Source organism: Colius striatus, chromosome 6, assembly GCF_028858725.1.
Source record: "Colius striatus isolate bColStr4 chromosome 6, bColStr4.1.hap1, whole genome shotgun sequence".
Classification (NCBI taxonomy): Eukaryota; Metazoa; Chordata; class Aves; order Coliiformes; family Coliidae; genus Colius; species Colius striatus.
This window is the reverse complement of record NC_084764.1, coordinates 36,168,774-36,189,067: the sequence shown is the minus strand read 5'-3', so window position 1 is coordinate 36,189,067 and position 20,294 is coordinate 36,168,774. Positions and strand designations below refer to the sequence as shown.

Genomic DNA, 20,294 nt, shown 5'->3' with positions numbered 1-20,294 from the left:
TAGGATTCACACCTTCACCCAGCTTTATGGGATGAAATTGCTTCAGCTTCCAAAAGGAGTCAAGACACTGGTTACACAACCCTGCCAACAGACACTTGCCAAAACCCCTCAAATACCACAAAATCTACAATGAACTAGCCCCAAGCAGCAACAGAAACCCCAAAGCAAAGAAAACTCGGGCTCAGTTTGTCTTTCTGCCTGTACAGCCCCTGGCAGCAACATGCAGAGGTGTGTTTAACATACAGCTGTGTGCTGCAAAGCTCTTCAAAACACACCTCTCGTCAGGTGAGTGGCGAGTCAGCCCGAGGAGCCACAGCCACAGACTGTGCACCGGCCCCGTGTGGCTCCAGAATCAGCACAGACCCCAACTGCCCTCCCCAGCAAAGTACAGGGGAAGAGGATGTGGCCAGTGTGCATGCATGTATATAAATTGATTACAGATTATAGATAGCAAAGCAAGAACACACACACACACACACAGAGAAGTTTCCATTCCCCAAGAATCCCATTTCCAGGCTTTTTCCCTATAAACAGAGAGAGGAGTGAAGTTCTTCCCCTGCACCTGTAACAGGTTGCTCCTGCTATTTTACCTCCTTGGGTTTCAGAAGAGCTTTGAAAGAAGAAAGGCATCACTTTCTCCTTATTTCAGCTAGGGAACCGTGAAGCTCATGGTAACAAAATGCCTCGCTGGGCAGGGACCAGGGATTGATCCTGCTGCTGTCGGTGCAGCCAGGAGGTTGCACAGTCTCCTTGGTCCAAGGCTCCATCACATGAGCCCAAGGTGCTGCAGATTGAGGACAAACCTCTACAGAGGACAACTGTTTTAGAGTCAAAATGTTGCTGCACTCAGCTGTATAAAAGCAGGGGCTGAGGATGTAGACCCAGGCTTTTGCAAAACAACTATTTTTTTGCAATGCCCAACAGCCAGTTGAAGGCTGCTGGCCCCATTCACACTTGCTGAAGATCCAGCAGAACACCTCAGCAATGGGGAAGAAGCACTTGTAATTTGGCCTGTTGTGCTTCCTCAGCCAATTTACAACCACATCCACTGAATTAATAATGACCAGGCAGGACTGGCATTGCTGATACGAACCCGCTCCCTCTGCTCCTGAAATATTTATTGATCTTAAAGGATTCTATCCCAACACCTGATGCAGCTCAGGTTGTTTTCAAAAGGGTTGGACTGGGACAAGCGTATTTGCTTAAGCAAGAGATCAAGTCTTCAAGGATGGCCCCAGGCAGCATTAACATGCTGCAGAAACACAGCTGGCTCTGAATATAACCTCTGCAATCATCTCAGGCTGTTTCTCCTCTGTGCTTTAAACCTGGTTGAGGAGCTGATGGGTGTTTAATCCAAGTAAGTCCTGTGAGAATGTTACAAGGGTAAAGCCCAGGAAGCTCCCTGGGCCTCCATCCATCTCATGGCTTTTAGTCCCACAGTGCTCTCAATGGGAGCCGTGGCTGTATTTGACACGACTTTTGTCAAAATAAAGAATTGCTGATGGCCAGCATGGAGAGCAAACGCCCCCTGGGACCCCCTTGGCACATCTGAGCTGGACGCTAACCCTAGATCTCCAGAAATTACTAGGATGAAATTTATTCTAGCCTAAGCTCCTTGCCTATCCCTTGTCCAGCTGAGCATCAAAGGGTCCTGCAGCCAACGCTGCTCAAGGGGGCTGCTGAAGTTTGGGGGCTGAGGGGGTGCAGAGCTGCCCAAAAGCAAGTGTTAATGCTCCAGAGCCCATGCTATGAACCTGCTCTTCCTGCTGAGGTAGGGCAAATGTCTGGCCCTTGCCCATGGGGTGCAAGAAAAACATGGATCATTGCAAAAAGGAGGAAAAAAGCAACCCACAACAACTTCAGCAACACAGAACAGACCCTGCTCAAGGGCCTGTGTTTCCCCCTAGTTTATTTAGCTCCTTAACGATGCAGAACCAGCTTCCCCAGGAGCCTAAAGAGGTATTTTTAGGTGCAGCAGCTCCAAAAATAGAAGCATTCCCACAGGATGCAGCAAGCAGCCACGGAGGAGCCAGGCAGAGGCTGCACCCGTCCCAAGCCCAGGGAAGATGCAGCCAGGCTCCCTGAGAGCAGGGACCTCAGCACCCTCCCAAACACACATGTCCAAAAATGAAAAACATCAGGTTTTTGTACAGAGCTGGGTCCCATCCCACTGAACCACCCTAGAAGGACCACAGTTTCTCCTGGATGGCTGCTGAAGGAGATGTGAAGTGCCTCAAGACCGTGGGCCAGTGCTGGCAGGAGCTGCCTGTGGAAGGCTGCAGGCAGCAGGACATCCCTCACCTCTGAAGGACTGAGATGGACTCAGAGAGGTGAATGCTCACAGCTCTCAGGCTGGATTTGTCTGGCAGAACTGTTCCCCAAGCAGATACAAATTGTCACTGCAGGTAGTGCAGAAGGAAAGTGTTTTGTTTTCTTTCTAGGAAAGAACTTCAGACAGGAAAAGAAAAAAATCCCAACCCAAACAAAAAACCCAACCACACTCTTTTCCTCCTCTTCCAACCACAAATAAAGGACAATTCCATTTTTGTTAAGGGTTGGGCTGGTTTAGGTGTTTTGTCAGTCATCTTTCACTTAATGGTTTCTATTACCTTCTTTAAAAAGAGCCTCACCCCAGAGTAAAAAACACAAGGGCAAAGTTCCTTGGTCATGACTCTGGCTTTTATTTCTTCTATGAGAAAAAAAAAAAATGAATTGTTTTTGAGGAGACAGTTTCAGGGGAAATAAAAACCACATTCCTTCAGGCTGGCATGACTTCTGCAGCTGCTGAGCCCAGGGATGCTGGGACCCCTGCCCCTCAATGAGGGTTTTGCTGCTGGTTGGGGTAGTGGCTGGGAATGAGGAGAGGTGAGGTTTGGAAGGGGATACACCATGGACAACTTCTCCTCGCCATCACCTGAGCAAATCTGAGCATTCCCATGGGTTGTCACTGTGTTCCTGGTCTCTCACATAGACTCAGGAAACTCAAGGCCCCACTTGCTTCAGTGGAGTCTCACAGAGGAGAACATCTCTGAAGCTCCAGCTGCCTGAGGCCACCTCTCAGGTCTCCAGCCTTGTCACTGCAACAGGCAGGGCTCTGAGCAAAACCAACATGATTTGTACCTTCAGGAAGCTTGTCCAGGCTTATCTGCAGCAAGTATGGGAGAGAAGATGCCCTCTGTGAAAACACTCGGTGATATCTCCCTCCAAGGAGCATCCCTCACTCATCACTCCCTGACTACCCCAGAGCACTGCGGCAGGGGAGCACAGGCAGGGCTGATGTGGGATCCCCAGGGATCATGGAATCAATCTGGTTGGAAAAGATCTTTAAGCTCCAAGCCCTCCCCTCACCCTGCCCAGCCCACCACTAACCCATGGCCTCAGCACCTCAGCTCCACGGCTGCACAATAGCTCCAGGGATGGGGACTCCCCCACCTCCCTGGGCAGCCTGGCACAGGGGCTGACAGCCCTCTCAGGGAAAAAGCTCTTCCTCAGCTCCAATCTAAACCTGCCCTGGGGCAACTTGAGCCATTTTCTCTTGTCCTGTCATTTATGACTGGAGAGAAGAGACCGATTCCCACCTCCCTGTAACCTCCTGTCAGGGAGTTGCAAAGCTTGATCATGTCTCCCCTCAGCCTCCTCTCCTCCAGGCTGACACCCCCATTCCCTCAGCTGCTCCCCATCACACTTGTGCTCCAGCCCCTTCCCCAGCTCCGCTGCCCGGCTCTGGACACGCTGTAGCCCCTCAGTGTCCCTCTGGCACTGAGGGGCCCAACACTGAACACAGCCCTCGAGCTGCAGCCTCACCAGGGCCTGTGTCAGAGGAAGCTACATCGCCAGCTGAGGTGGAAGGAAACTGCCACATTTACTGTCTTCAAGCTGTCTCCATGAAACTGTAGGGCTTTTGGAAACGTAGCATCCCAGGACTGTCTCCTCAGGACCTTTTCTCTCCAGCCAGTGCACAGACACGCTCTGCACCCTCAGAGAAGAGTTTTCTGGAAGGTGATGTTTACCCAAACAAATCTGAGTGTATCAAAGGCCCCAGGTGACAAAGGGAAGTACCCGCATGGTGCGGTCCATGCTTTCCTTGGAGTCAGATTGCTTCTTGACTTAGCGTCTTGGTAAAGTTTATTGAGGACGTCAAAGCCAACAAAGGAGGCTGAAATGGTGTTTGTCACCTTCTGGATGCTCCCTCAGGAACTCCCACCTGGCTGGCAGCATCTTTCCCTGCTCATAGCTTCCACCAAGGCTCTCAGTATAGCCCTTCCAGCTAACACCAAAGGCAGAGCCCAGCCAAAATCAGCCTGGAAAGAGTCCCGGGGACCAAGAAATGATTCAAGGAAACCCAGAGCCGACTGAATGGCTCTGCAAGTGCTGCAGAAAAAGGCCATGGTCACACACTGAGCCACAAACACCCCCACAGCCCCAGGGACAACACACAGCTGTGGCACTGCCAAAGGGGTTTAGGGCAAAAGCATTTGAATTACTCAGGGTTGAACTCAAATTACATGAGGTTTCCTTTTTTAAGCCCAATAATAAATAGCCAAGTGAGTCACCACCCGAGCAAACCCAACAGCAGCCAGGGCATGGACAGAACAAGTGACTGCTGAGGGCTGCGGGATCCAGCTGGGAAAGGGAGGGAGGCTGGCGCTTGGCGGGGGAGAGGAGGCTGCACAGCTTCAGGGAGAGTAACCAGACAGCTCCGAGCCTTCCCCTGCACTCCTCATTTCCATTTGGAAGGGGCTGATCAAGACCTAAGGGGAGTTTTGTTCAGAAGATCCGGGTTTGGGCTGTCTCCAGGAGCAGCAGGTCGCTATCCATCAGCCATTGTCTCCCTCTAGCGCGGGCAGAGGCAGGCAGGCCTGTCTCCTGCTAGGGCTGGCAGCCCAGGCCTGCGGCTCTGCACCACAAGGACCAGCCAGCTCCACCTCTGCACTGATGAATCAGCTTCCCACACACACACATGCAGGTGCTCAGAGCAGGAGGGGTTTCTCAGTGACCAAATGGGCAAGCTTAAGCCTTCTAAATTTGAGAGACAACTGCCGGCAGCCACGTTTTATCAAAGGCTGGAGAGGATGTCGGGATGAAACAGCATCCACTCGCCTTCCCACTGCTCCTGGAGAACCATCCTCACCTCTCTTCACCCTTCAGAGCAGGGATTACAGTTTTCTCAGCTGGGCTTTTCAGGGGATGTTTTTACAGCCCCCTTGAACACCTCCACACATCTCCTAAAGCAAAAGAAAAACCTGCATGGAAATTCCAAACCCAAAGGGTCCCACATGCTTCTCCCGGGGGATTTCTGCAAAGAGACAAAGGGAATGACACTGCAAATCTCTTCCCATTCAAACTAAGCACTGCAGCAGCACCCTCATGTCCTGTTCTGCACTTCCTAACCCAGCAGAAAATCAAGAGCCCAGAGGCATAGCCAGGTTTCCATCTCCATACTCACCCCACCTTTGCTCCTCCAAAAGCTGCATCCAGGGGCTCTCCAGGCACTGCTGTCCCTTCCAGGACTATTTCTTCCTTGAATGAGGCACCATCAGCACTTGTAAAACCATCTTTCTGAGGAAAAAGAGCTGCTGCAGAGGGAGGCAGGATGAACACAGCAGCTCTCAAGTGCTCTGCCTTCAGGGCATTACGCTGGGGACAGACACCAGTGAACCAACCCTTCTCCACTTGGCACCTGTGCAATTCCTATCTCACTTAACCACAAGCCTTCCCAGCTCCTTGTGAAGATCCCCTGCTGTACATCCACAGGGAGAGGAGGAAAAAGCCCACATGCCTGAAGCAGCCAAAGGAGAGACTCTGATCCACAGGAAGACTGAGTTTCCACCCAAGTGCACACCAGCAATTATACAATACCAGACATTTCGGGTCTCCTCTGCCACACCAGCCTCCACAACTGCCTCTTTCGCTGAGTGACAAAGCTTCAGAGGAGCTTCCTAGCTGGGGTGGACAGGATGGGGTCTCCAGATGGGCTGGATTCAACCAGAGCAATACCACCACATCCCCAGTCCAAACTACCATCACTGAAGCTTGTAGATGATGCTGGCTACCAAAAAAACCCAGTTGTCTGATACCTGCTAAAGGATCAGCCTCCAACCACCACCCAGCAAGTGTGCAGATCCTCTAGGGATCAGGTTGTCCTTAGATCTAGTATCTCTGACACTAGAAATGCTTTTGACTTCAACCCACCTATAAAACAGTTATGGACTAATGGCATTCGAGTTTCCACTCAAGGAAACAACAAGGAACATGACAGTTCAATGGCCACAGCTGAAGCTCAAAGGCAGCTTTTGTGAAGAAACACAGGTTTCTCAGTTTTCTCTGAGGCATTTCATAGCTCTCAACAGAACTTGCACCATCCAGGAAACCACTGGGTCCATATAAGGAAGAAACTTTTTCACTTCCACTCCTATCTAGGGGATGGGGTGACAAAGCACCTAAATTACATTAACATCATCAACAAAAATTCCTACAAAGGAGAAAGTGTGAAAAGCTCAGGGTGAGCAGTTTGGACCATTTTACCTCTGCAATTAACTCACTCTGGCCCCTGTTTTGTTGCCTTCCTCAGACAGTCATGCTCTCCAGTGTTATCAATCAAACACATCTTACCTCATTTATCGAAGAATCTCTCACAGAACTGAAGTATTCCTCTAAGATACACTAAAACACAAAGCAGAAGAAGGGCATCTAATCTCCCCACATCCTCAGAACATTTCCTGTCCCATCAATGACCATCCCTAGACTTGCTCTCAAAGTACCCAGTAACAGAGCATCCAGCATACCCAAGTCCTTCCAGCAGCTTCATGCTGGAGGCAGGTCTGAGGCACAGAGAGAGTCCCTGAACACTGCTGGCAGGGAGGCAGCTCATGCAAACTAACCCTGAGCCAGCAATGTGCCCTCATGGGCAAGGAGGCCAATGGCGTCCTGGGGGCATCAAGAAGAGTGTGGGCAGCAGGCCAAGGGAGGTTCTGCAGCCCCTCTGCTGTGCCCTGGTGAGGCCTCATCTTGAGTCCTGTGTCCAGTGCTGGGCTCCTCAGCTCAAGAGAGACAGGGAACTGCTGGAGAAAGGCCAGCACAGGGCCACCAAGATGATCAGGGGACTGGAACATCTTTCATATGAGAAAAGGCTGCAGGACCTGGGGCTCTTCAGCCTGGAGAAGAAAAGGCTCAGGTGAAATCATGTCAACACTTAAAGGAATTTGTCAAGAGGATGGGGCGACACTTTTTCTGTGGTGGCCAGCAACAGGATAAGGGGTAACTGACACAAGCTGAAGCACAAAAAGCTCCACTGAAACAGGAGGAGAAAGCTTCTTTGGTGCTGAAGTGAGGGAGCCCTGTCCCAGGCTGCCCAGGGAGGGTCTGGAGGCTCCTTCCCCAGAGGTTTCCAAACCTACCTGGACACATTCCTGTGCCCCCTGAGCGAGGGGAACCTGCTGGAGCAGGGGCTTGGGCTGGATGAGCTCTGCAAGGCCCTTCCAACACCCACCAGTCTGAGATTCTGTGCAATACTCCCAACAAAAGCTGCTGTGGCCACACCATCCCACATTTCAAACTGTTTCTCCCTCTTGTACTCCCCGATTTTCCCCTAGAGACAACACAAGACAAAGCCACAGGCTTCATGAGGTTTGCTGGGGGTTTCTTGTAGGCTTTTTGGAAAACTTTAACACCTTTTCTTTAAAAGGAAGCCTTGCTCTGAAGTTTTCAAGCACTGCAGTTGTTCTCTAGCTCATGCCTCCTCCTCTTCCCAAAAGAAAAAGGAATACACCACAGGCAGCCTGATGGTCATTTCAGGGAAGGGAGAGGTGGAAATCGCACCCTGGTCAACCCCATTCAGTTAAAAGAAGAGAGCAGGAAGACCTTGAATAACAGCATCCCTTTATTTGCTGACACCATTACAAAAACTGATTACAACAGCAACCAAAAAAAAAGAAGAAAAAAAAAGAGGAGTGTTTACTTGAGGTTGAAGTCAGAGGCAGCTAATCCCAAAATGTAACTAAGTAAAACAGTGTACAACATCGGTATTAAAATGTTATGTCCCATCGGTGACTTTACCACGTTGGAGTTTCCTGAACAAGTTTTATTGAGCAAAAGAAGACAAAAGGTTATGTGTTTACTGTCTCTCCAGGAATGTAAAGGTCTAATTATCCAAACAGGTTTGGTTTTATTATAAAACTAAACTCTGGAAGGTGTCTACAGAGTTGGGTTTGTGGGTTGTTTTTTTTTCTTTAAATCAGTAGTCTAACAAGGATTAGAAAAGACAAAACTCTGTTCAGTGTTTCTGACGAAGTAGAAAGGGTGAAAACATAAATAAGGCTTTAATTTGGCAAAATATAATACAATGCCTTCTGCTATCCTCAAATTAATGATTCCCCCGTGACTTCATTCTGCAAAAGAAACACAAAACATCGCGTCAGCCGAGTGGTTTCCAAAGGGCAGCATTTGCACAAACCCAGGGCCCTGCTGCCCACCTGGGATTACAGAGGCAGGGGCAGGGAAAAAAAAGATACCTAAATTAGGGGGAAAAAAACCCCCAAGACCCCGTCCTCAGCAGGTGAGAGGGAGCTCTGACACTTCCTGCAGTAGCTCATGCAGTGCCCAGGCTTTACTGCTCCCAACCCAAGCAGCCTCCAGAACTGGCTCACAGCACACACCTCCCAGGGGCTCACCAGCTCCCCCAGCTTCAGCAAAGTTTCTTCTCTCAAGTTTATCCAACCATTAGGAAACTTGGGGTTTCAAGGTAAGAAGTTTGCCAGTGTGATGCAGTCAGCCACAAAGGCCCTGGTTTCCAAACTGGCTGTACATTAAAACAAAAGCCCTGTTTGTGTGTCTATAACTGGATGAAGGTTCAAGCCAGACTGATGCTTCAGACACTCGTGTCCCTGTGACCACAGCAAGCCATCAGTGCTGGCTCACTGAAAGCCCAGTGGGTTATTTTTTATCCTCCCTCCCTGAGCCACTGGAGCATGGGAGTTTAGACGCTTCACTTGTGTACCTGGGACAAAGCAAACAAGGCACTGGGAGAACACCACTTCCCTAAACCTGCTGTGTGAAGCAGCAGGTGGTGAAAGGGAGGGATAAAGAGTTACATGCCTAGAGAGGGACACGGAGATGAGAGATTAGACCCATCTAACTGAAGCACAGATATAGAGAGGAACAAAACCAGTGCCTAGCAGGAGCTTCTGATGATTTGCACATAGAAAGTCTGACTTTGACACCTGACTCATTGAATCTGAACAGGGTCCCACCATCCCAGAGCAGCGTGTCCTTCCTGATGGCCAACCACTCACACCTACCTACTAGCTGGTAGTGTTCCCGTCCCTTTGACAGCATTTGGCTTACTGACACGAGCAGCTTCTTGAGATGACCTAAATCCTGGTTAAGATTCACTGCTGCATTTAGTCTTTTATCAGTCGATTCCTGGAAGAAGAAGAAAAAGAAAAAAATCATTAAAAACCTCATTTACAGTCTAATTACCAAGAAAGCACAGAATTAGATCCACTGTATAGAATTACTGCTCCTTGCACAGATGGGAACAATTCTTGTAAGTCAGAGGGTTATGACCACAGTTAAAAGAAAACATGGTTTGAGGACACGAAGCTGCTTCCTGCCCCAGGGAATCACCTGCACATGCCAAGCAGAAGCAAAAGCATTGCTGTCCTCTGATTCCCCCCTCCCTGCCCAGGCTCCATTTCCTCACTACAGCTGATCCCAGAACAATGGGGGTTGGAAGGGCCCTGTAGAGCTCATCCAGCCCAACTCCCTGCTACAGCAGGTTCCTCTCAATCAGGGGGCACAGGAACATGTCCAGGTGGGTTTGGAAACCTCCTGAGAAGGAGCCTCCACACCCTCCCCGGGTAGCCTGGGCCAGGTCTCCCTCACCTCAACAACAAAGGAATTTCTCCTCCTGTGCCAGTGGAACGTTTGTGTTCTGGCCTGTGCCCATTACCTCTTGTCCTGGCACTGGGCACCACAGAAAAAAGTGCCACCCCATTCTCTCAACACCCACCCTCCTTTAGGTATTTATCAGTATTGATAAGATTCCCTCTCAGTCTTCTCCAGGCTGAACAGTCCCAGGTCTCACAGCTAATCCTCCTCACAGAGATGTTCCAGTCCCCTCCCCATCTTCGTAGCCTCATGCTGGCCTCTCTCCAGCAGTTCCCCGTCTCTCTTGAGCTGGGGAGCCCAGAACTGGACACAGGACACAATGAAGGGCACATTGCTGGCTGATGTTTATTTGCTGCCCACCAGGACTCCCAGGTCTCTCTGCAGAGCTGCTCTCCAGCAGGTCACCCCCAGCCTGTACTGGTACATGGGATTGTTCCTCCCCAGGCGCAGGACTCTGCACTTGTCCTTGTTGAATCTCAAGAGGTTCCTCTCTGCCCAACTCTCAGTCTGTCCAGATCTCACTGAATGGCAGCACAGTCATTCCAAGAGTTGTGCTCATCACCAGAGCTGACCCAGTTGCAGGAGGTACCACCCCACAGGGCTGGCTGAAATCTCACACAGGTGAGGACACGTGGTTTGTAACAGGCTGCTGAGCACAGTGACTGTGTGCCCAGGAATGGGATCACTTCTGACCCTCACACCTGTAACAAGGCTGCTGGACCACCATGGGCTTGGTCTGTAGGGGATCTGTGGGACAGTGTCCTCAGCAGTATGCAATACCCAAGGACAAGGCAGCTCCAGCTGTGAAACCCTTTGGAACCTCTGCCTGGGGGTACACACTTCTCCCCATCTGTACTGCCCATCAGCTTCCCCACAGCTTCACCCACTGCTGCCAGACCCTTAGACTTCATAAGGCAGTCTAAGCACCAACATAAAGAAAAACAAAAGAAAACACTACCAAGAGCTAGAAAACTTGTTTCCTGTGCTGAAATGAAAATGCTGAGCTTGCTTTGCTAAAAATAGGTGTGCCTTTTAGTTGGGTTTTTTTCAGGAGTTCAACAGTTTATTAATAAGGAAGTGTCACAACTCAAACTGGACTCTTCTCTTGCCTGCCCTCCTCCCCAGTCAGTCTTGCTGAGCTAACAGTGACATAATCCCCATTTTATTACCTTTATTGATTAGCTCCTCCAGACACATACAAACAACTCCCCATCTAAACCACACCTTACTACTCCTTACTCAGCTCCTACATGCAGAGAATCTGCAGGAAAGCTTCCTCATTGCCCTTTACCAGCTCAAACTCAGCAGCTGTGCCCTGCTGTCAGCAATACACCAAGCACCCTATTCCCAGCAGGAGCAGCCCCAGGTGCTCTGCATTGGCCAGGCCCACTCCAGCTGCGAGGGGTTTTACTGACAGGGAGACTGATGCACCATGCTGTGGCAAATCTCTCCCTGGAGTTTCAGGGAAATTCTGAGAGAGCTCAGAGAGCCACTTCCCCAGCTCCCACTTGGCTGCAAACGCCGCTAGACTCGCTGTAACACAGAGAGCAGTAAATCAAACTCAACCACCTGCACAGCTACCGAAACTACTCAGGGCTCAAGCAAGAGGACAAAGCAATATATTGCAAAGCTTTTGCTTGAGTGCAACTGGCCAACATTTTCCTACTGTAAAAATAAATAGTAATCACTGGGAATCTGTTATTAAGGTAACAACCTATTTTACCTCTACTAAGGTGGAAAATCAGGTCTGTGAAGACCAGGACTCGGCTTTGCAATCTCATACTTATTGATGAGAGTGGAAAGGGGAAGGCAAGAAGCATCCCAGCAGAGGAATGAACCACAGCACTGACTCATAGTGCTGGGTACGAAAGTGCATGTGTACAGAAACCACCACGAGCAGCAGCAACGAAGGAGCCTTTCAGTCCTCATCTCTGCACAGAGCTCTTCTCTCCCTTAGCTCCTTCCTCTCCCTTCTCTTTTGTGACTTCATTCGTCTCAGGCACTGTTTATTCATGAATTATAAACACATCCCCAACTCTCCTGGGGCCTATCCTGACCAGCTCCTGATGGATTTGGGCTCACCACAGTCATACTGTAGCTCCTGCTAACCCAGGAGTGCAGGGCTGCCTTACGCAGTCGTCGTCGTGCCTCGGCCCCACATGCTCTCTGTGACTCCAGGCGAAAGGCACGTCTTTGGCATATAGGGATGATAAGGATGGTAGTGGGGAACCCCCCCGTGATCACAGACCTGGTGCTGAACTCCACAGGGCTTTACACATAAAGCATTTCCAGTTTTCAGTGATGGAGTGTTTTACATTGAGATTTGAGGGAAAAGCACATTAGACTTCATCTAAGCCTCAAAATAAGTTTACTGCCTAAGCAAGCTGCTGAATATAAATGACTTCCTTACAGCATACTTTAGTCACCCTTTAGTCATCATCTAAGTCCCATAACTGACAAGGAAGCTGATTGGAAAAATCAAATGGTCTATTTTTGAACTGAAAGAAAAGGAGCCTAAAGAAAACACCCAGAATGTGTCTGAGGGTTTACACAAGCATCATTTCTCCATCTTGTGGGTTGGTTCCAGCACCCAGAAGGAACAAATACGCTCATTTTCGAGCATGTGTTTTCAGGTCCTTAAAAAAAGAGACATTGTTGCTAGGTGGAAGTGGCTGGAAGACTTTCTTTTTTAATCTGAGAGCTATTTTAAGGTGGGTTTTTAGGCTTCTGGGGAGACAGCTGCTGCTTTTTCCTCAAAAAAGAAAAAGAAAGCAGGAAAGGGGCTTGGGGGAAAAGATGAAGAAAATGTTCTAATTCCAGCCTCTGCCAATGGCTACCTGTCAGCAGTGCTGTTTAGAAAATTAATATATTTTTACTAATGAAGGCTTAATTACAGGTTTATTGGGACTGTTTTTCCACAGTCCTCTTCAGAATAAAGCAACAGATATTCTGGAGGAAACCTGGTGAGGGTTTTGCAACGTGCCCACGCAGCTCCAGCCCAGCAGTGCACAAAGCAGAGGGGTCAGGCAAGTTCAGGCTAAAGCACTTAAACCCAACCAGGACACTCAGGAAAGTGCAGGGCACATGGAACGACACTTGACCCAGGATGGCTCTGTGTCAGCAGTTGATGGCATCGCTGTTCTGATGTACCACTTTGGTAAGCCATGAAGGTAAAACAGAGAGCAAGCAGTTTGGCTTTGGTCTGAGGAAGGCTTTTCTTCTCCAGCCTGTTGCAGACAGGGACAGAGAGCACCCAGTCGTCACCATCACTGGCTGGTCTCCTCTAGCAACACAAGAGAGGGCTTGACAGACCTACCATCCTTCCAGCAAAGCAGCTCACAGGGCTGGGACATCAGTGGTCTCACAGGCCCGGCTGCATCTCTGGCTTGGACGTGGTGAGCCCACAACACATGTTGATCAGCATCCGAGACTGATCACTCTGGAAAAGCCATTTCATTTCTGCTAGTGACTGCAAAGGCAAAAGCTTTTCTACAGTAATCCTTGGAGGACTCTGAGCTTCCTCTCACAAGTGATGAAGCTACTTTCAGCAGCTAAAAGGAGGCAATAAATTTTGTCCTATGTTCCTCTCCAATGACAGCCACTGCTTCCACTCTTTCCACAGAGGAAAATGGGTAATGAGTTCTATTGACACCACTTAGCTGTGTAAAACGTGCTGGGATGGCATCTGCTTTAGCCTCCCCCTTTCCCAACTGCCTTCCAGAAATGAAGCTATTTTGAAGCTGGTAGGAAAGCTCTTGTTTCCACAGACCAAGAAGCCCAACTACAAAGCCATGACTTAACCACTTGTACATGTGGCAGCTTTTTGGGGCCAGCTCTGGTAGTATGAGCTACACAAGTAGCTCAGCAACCATTCATGCTAACAGTAACCCACAGGCTCAGGTGAGTTACAAGGGTGAAAACAGACCATGCCAGACAGAGGACACCCAATCCCAGATCCTGCAACTGCAACGCCATTACTGGAGGACACAAAAACTCCATCAGACCAGGGAGCTGTCCACCCACACATGAGGCAGCACTCAATTCTACTGCACACTGAAGCTCAGGCTAGCAAGATTTTGCTGCTGGACTACAGCAGACTCCCACGAGCCAGCATCAGGTGAAACTGAATACCAGTGGCTAAGGAGTAGCTCTTCACCACAGCTGCAGAGGACCAGAAGGTAACAGATGTTCTTTGCCTTGGTGTTACAGGGCATGCAAGGCTGACTTCTTTCTTTAACATTACAGATATCAGCAAAGTGTCAATCCAATGGTATTTTAAGCCTGTTTAGTTATCAGCAGATTTATTTTTAGCTTCCCTTCTCAAAAGGACAAGTCTGGGGATCTTCCCACTTCTGCCCAAGTCAAACCACTGGCAGCTCAGACGTCACTTCCAGAATCTCTCTCCTTCCTCCTTGCAAATGGGAGCCACAGGAAAGAGCTCACCTTCCAGACGACAGAACTCCCGATGCATCCTTGGGATGCAGCTCCAGTACACCAGCCTCACAAGTTTCACCAAGCCTTAATTTACCATCAGCAGCACACATCCTGCTCCTTTGCTGGACCCCACTTGCCAAAGTTCATCCTTTGCACGAGCATTGCTTTGTCCCTGAGCACAGGGCTCCAAAGCAGCACTCACCATCTCCGTGCAAACGTTGCTGTTCTCAATCACATCGGCATCCCCAGCAGCTTTTCCAATTTCTCTCTCAAGAGATGCCAAAGACTCCTGGGCCTGAAGGGGAGAAGAGAGGGAAAAATAAACCACCACCACTGGAGAGATAACAATTAGCACAGGCTGAGAAGCAAACCTCCATCTCTCCAAGAACACTACAGACTCAGAACACCACAGCCGAGCAGGAAGCCTGTTTTACGCTCAGTTGGCTCAGGGGACCAACACATTTGCTGAGATTGACATGTCTCCTTACAATCAGCATGTTGCATGTCAGCCTGCCTACATTAGAGAGCAATTCTAGGGGGAAGCTTTAATAGTTTCATGTCAAGTTCTGAGGTAAAAATTATCTGTGCAAGAGCAGCAGTGCAGGCAGGTCTCTAAAAGCCTAATCATAGATCTGCATTTATATAGAATACACCATGAACATCAGCACAGCTCATTTCATGTGTCACCATCCAAATTAATTGTCCTGAGCAAAGATGTTTTAAGCATCTTATTACCACAGGTCTCCTTTACCTTCTCACCTCCTGGCACTGCCTTTGTGATCACCTGTCGCTGTCTCAGGGCAAGAGCTGCCCCAACAACAGCTCCCCCCTCTCCAATCCTGCAAGAACACAGTCTAATTTCCTTACTATGCCTCTACTGTAGAAAGAACAAGGTGTTAAACAGTCTGGAGACAGAGCTCAGCCACTCTTGCAGGCTATCCTTGTCTCCATTTATCAGTTCTCCTGTGAGAGGTTCATTTCTGGGGTGACAGACAGCTCCGAGACCTCTCATGCTTAAAGATTTCCCACTCCAATCCATCTTCCAGGAGCGGCTGTTGAGGAAGAGCAGAGGTAACCCACCTGCTTGTCTCATCAAGCTTGCATAGAGCTAACTTGAAAGATTTGGAGTCTCCTGGGTTGTGGCTGATTTGTAACCACGTGCAAACCTGAAGATGGCTTGTAAACCACTTGTAAGCCACTGCCATTTGGGATTGGATTGAAAAGTTTCAGGCTGTGGTGTGGGTGTAGGGCTGTGGGGTGGGCGTTTTGTTAGGCTGGGTTTCTTGAAATAAAGAATTGTCAGCCCCAAATCACCACTTGCTCCCACTGGTACCAAAATGATCATGAACAAGATGCTCTTTCAAGAAGGATAATTAAACAGAGCTGTTAGATCTTGCATGAGCTCTAACACCCACAGTCCCAGTCACTGGGGGAACCAGGGAGTGGAACGGGACACCCCACCAGGCAGAATCTCCTCAAGCCCCTTAAACAGTCATTTTCCAGCACTGCAAAACTACAAGTCTTAAGGGTTTTGGTTAACATTTAGATCTGCAGCTGCTGAGAGTCTCTGCTTACCTTGGGCAAGTCACCAGCTACCTTCTGTCTCTCATTTTGATCAACTTTGAGTTTTGATAGTGTTTCATTCAGCTGTGTTTTCAGCTGTAAAATAGCAACAAAGAACATCAGTTTCCCCACACACACACACAGAGGCTTCAGCTGCCTGTCCCACAGATTAACCCAGTGAACACTGACTGCAAAGGGAGGAAGATTACTAACAACTATCACACACTCTGGATTAGTCAACATGTATGATGAGGTTTTACAATGACAGTCAAGGAAGAAAGACCCCATCTGTAAAGACAAATATAAAGCATGGAAACAACAGAAGAAAAGACACAGTTGGCATCAGCTTCATTACAAATCATTTCAACTTTTAAACTCTAGTGCCAGCAGGAGTAGTAGCAATACTGACAGTACAGAAAGCCCCTCCAATACTCTTACCACAAAAGTCAACCTAGACTTAAATCACAGCAAACATGCAGAAATGTAGATTGTCATCTTCCTAATTTAGGCTAAACAGTCGCTTTACTGCTGAATAAACTGAAAAGCTCTCCTTATCACCTTAATAAAGCACCGCTTACTACAACTATGTTGACTTAACCAGTCTGCTAATGTCACATCAAGGCACGAATCACTGACAGGGGTTTATAAACAGTTGTCCATGCTATTTAGATCCAATCCCAAAAAAATCCAACTATTTCAGTCAAGAGGGATGAATACTTTGTCCTGGCTGCCCTTAAACTACAGACTTCCAAAGGACATAAACATTTTTTTAAAGAGTATTTCAATTGCTCTTCAACACAGCATACAGAACCAGCCACAGCACTTGAGGCTTGAGCCTCAAACAGGAGCACTAACAAGAAGCTTGAGTGCCAATTCTGTTGGATTTGTGCCTCTGAAGTGCACTGTGCTAATGTTCACTGTTCCTGCTGTCAATCTCCTGAGGAGCCAGCAGGGGATTAAAGAAGTGAACAATAACCTACTTAAAGCCCTCAGTTCTCACCGATTCCAAACCTAGGCCTTGTATTTGTCTCACCCTTGGAAGGTTTCCCCCTTTGCAGCACCTGGACTGACTGGTGGATGCTAGTTTTCTACACTGGGGAAGCACTTTTGAGCTCCTCTGCAGTTTCAGCTTTTCTCCTTGCTCACCTTAAAAATTAGTGAGAAACACATTATTTCTATTCCTCAGTCTTCTGCCTATTGCTGAAAAAATTTCCCCAAAATATTCAACCCCAAACCCTCATAAAACACTGGACAGCATTCCCCAGCCATTTACAGGAAAGTAGTTGTTTACCATCTCCTCATGCTCCTACCAGTGCAGCACCATCAGATTGCAGAGTCAAGCTGCCCCAGCAGGGAGCTCAGCTTTTTAAGCTTTGTTGTTACAGACATAATAGATTGTTGCCTCTTATATTCAAGAGGTTGGTGCTTGCTGATTAACTCTAAGATATGCATTCAATTCCCATTTGCCCTGCTTTCAAAAGGAGAGACTTAGGTTGCTGAGGCAGGATGTTTATCAATGCTGCACTAGACTTGCCAAGCATGCTATTAACTTAAAAGACTGATATTGTGTCAGGTGTTTTAAAATAACTATTTTAACCCTGCAACAACAGTGGCAGTACCATGGTGAGTTCAGCAGCTCAGCCTGCAGTGACAGGCTGCCCCAACTACTCCAAAATCTAAAGACATTAGTGACTGAGAGCCTTCCCTGATTCTGGCTCAAAAGTAAGAAAGCAGTGTTCAAACACAAGCAGAGGAAGGAAGGATCTGACTGCTCCTGAAGCCTTAAAAAACATGCCACTGAAACAAGTGAAAAGTGAAAGGGCTGAAATTGGAAAACCATGCATCTTCGGGTCTGTCTTGGTTAATCCAGCTCCTTCTTGAGAAAATCTAGTATGGAAGCATTACTGGCTGGAGATCATGTCTAGCCAAACATGCTGTGAAACAGTGCATGCACCAAGCCAGCACAGCTCTTCAGCCATAGCAGGATGCCAGCTGTTCAATGGCTGGATACTCTGAACGCACCTAACATTGGGTTTGGCCAATTTCTGTACAGCCAGAGGAGGATGGAAAAGGCTCTGCACGGCCAGAGCACAGATACCTCAGTTGCATCATCAAAAGCTTTGGGAAATCACAACCAGTTAAACTGATGAGAGCACAACTTCTGTTGCTCCCAGGACATGATGTTTGCTGCTGCATATATCTACAGTGTTAAACATTGATTCTCAAGAAGTTTTGGGAACAAAAGTCTTACAGACTTTGGAAAAACTCTTAAGAACCAGACATGCTACTGTTAGGAGCAGAGAAAGAGACAAATTGTAAAAGTGGGACTACATAAATGACTGCGATGGACAAAAATATCAAGCTGAAGAGGTTAGCAGGACAGACAGGATTTGAAATAAGTCTCTGCTTCATAAGTATGCTGGGAGTCTCATTTGTGCCCAGCAGAGAACAAGATTCTTACCAAATTTAACTCTTCATTCTGTCTTACTGCTTCAGAATATGAATCATCAAGTTTTTTCTGCAATTCAGTCAACAGATCTTTGAGCTGAAATGAAGTTTAGAGTTTTAGGATTTATCTCCTTAGGATGCCCTCTTTTCTTCTGCTCAGTTATTAGTGTGCCACTCTACCCTAAGGTCATAAGCATGTGAACTCCTCAGCCATAGGGGCTAAGCATTAGATTAGTTTGCCAGCCAACCAGTAACCAGAAGAAAAAGAACAGTTTGGTCAATTATGTTTACCTCTCTGACTTCTGAAACATAAGTAGATCGTTCTATTTCTGCCTTTTCTAGTTCACTTTCCAAATGTTCTCTCTCTTTTTTAAGCTAGAAACAGAAAAACAGAGTTAAAACAGATGTTCAATACTTTCTTGCAGTATCATTTGCTTATTAGCTATAAATCTCTATCAAGTATTCCATGACATTTAGAGAGCATTTCAAATCCAGTGATTGCACTGCACAGATTTCAACTGTTACACTTCCAAGATAAAAGGAATTAAGTCAAGAATCATTGTCAAGAAGCAGCAAACTGCTCAGTCTCACAAGGTAAGTGTCCCAGCGGGTGAGTACAGAGAATACAGGACGATTTCCACCACCCAGTTTCTCAAAAACACCAGCCAAGAGATTCAGTTTAAACTGCAGCACAGGCTGCATGACTTGGAGGGAAGAAGTCCTAGGAAGCTAAGACTTAGAGTATAAGCCTAAGTCACATTGTAGTAACAGAAAAAGCTTCCAAGACAAGAAAAAAACAAACCCCAAAACACCTGCACGTACAGTTTCAACTTCTTTGACTTCTTCCTTTAACCTCTCTACCTCGTGCTCCAAGGAAACGACTGAAGAACGCATCTGCAGTATTCAGGAAAGAAATGCATCGTTGAGTTGGGTTGGTCCCAGACAAATTCTACATACACACACACATACACACAAGTTTGCTTCTACAATTTAAACATTCTGAGGACGAAATCACAGGGACTGAACAAAACAAGACACTCACTCCAGTAATTTCAGTACACTGAGTCTCCACTAAACACCTTTCCTGCCTTCTCCCAATGTACCAAGTTCTTTGACATACTTAGAGCCCAGATGTCTAAAAGATTTGGAATACAAGGACTAAGCCAGTGGTCCACTAGCCATAGTTAGGGAAATATCTTTTTACTAGACAGGGAAGACTGTCTTTCTCCATCCAGCTATAGTATTGTAGCCCAAATCAGCACATTCAGCCTCACTAGAGGCTGCCCAAGCGCAGCAGACAGTGGCACATGTATAGTTCAAGATCCAACAGCCTTTTATAAGCCCTTCAACAAGATGCTTACAAATCATCTATGTTTGCTCCAGGCTTGTACTCTGCCTCTCAAAATTCCTAAGCAGAAGTACTTTAGAAATAATTTCTTCCGAAAAAGCAGTTTGACCTACTTGAATTCTAGATCAGGAAAGAAACATAAAAGGCTTTTTTTCTTTCCTCACCACTTTGCTAGCAACAGAGCTTTCCTAAAAAGGAAAGCTTTGCAGGCAATCTCAAGTGTAGTTAGTTGACCATAATGGATTAAGCAATATTTTAACAGCTTCCAAAAAAAAAAAAAACATGACTGTATGATACTTATATTTCATCACAAAGAGTCTGTATCTCTTCACAAATGGACTTTGAAAATAAAAAAAACCCTAAACACAAAGCACACAGGTGTTCAACAAAAATACAGTCTGAGTTGTCAGGATCAGAAAATCATATATTCCTGGGCACACTCAGGAGACACGTGAACATTCCTGAATCTTTGGCTTCCTATCCCGTCAGCATCAATATTACCACGTTACGTGGCTGCCTCCTGCAAAGGACCATGACACAGGCTTGCCATAAAGGTCAAAGACCTTATACCTGTGCTTTTTATCCCATTTTTTCTTGCTTCTCTGAAGACAGC

General features: G+C 47.5%; 1 protein-coding gene across 11 annotated transcripts in view; it reads right to left on the bottom strand.

Moving 5' to 3' along the window:
• Window positions 1-7,857: 7,857 nt before the first annotated feature.
• Window positions 7,858-20,294, bottom strand: part of KTN1 (kinectin 1) — an 87,681-nt gene continuing 75,244 nt past the window's right edge. For 7 of the 11 annotated variants that reach the window (XM_061998863.1, XM_061998861.1, XM_061998868.1 and 4 more), the window contains 7 exons: window positions 19,156-19,227; window positions 18,625-18,708; window positions 18,347-18,430; window positions 15,898-15,981; window positions 14,525-14,617; window positions 9,297-9,420; window positions 7,858-8,387 (listed from right to left, as the gene is read on the bottom strand). In XM_061998863.1, the coding sequence (XP_061854847.1) occupies window positions 8,383-8,387; window positions 9,297-9,420; window positions 14,525-14,617; window positions 15,898-15,981; window positions 18,347-18,430; window positions 18,625-18,708; window positions 19,156-19,227 (546 nt within the window). In that variant the 3' untranslated portion in view covers window positions 7,858-8,382. The remainder of the gene's footprint in view (window positions 8,388-9,296; window positions 9,421-14,524; window positions 14,618-15,897; window positions 15,982-18,346; window positions 18,431-18,624; window positions 18,709-19,155; window positions 19,228-20,294) is intronic. The other 4 variants (XM_061998867.1, XM_061998870.1, XM_061998871.1 and 1 more) reach the window with 2 other exon arrangements.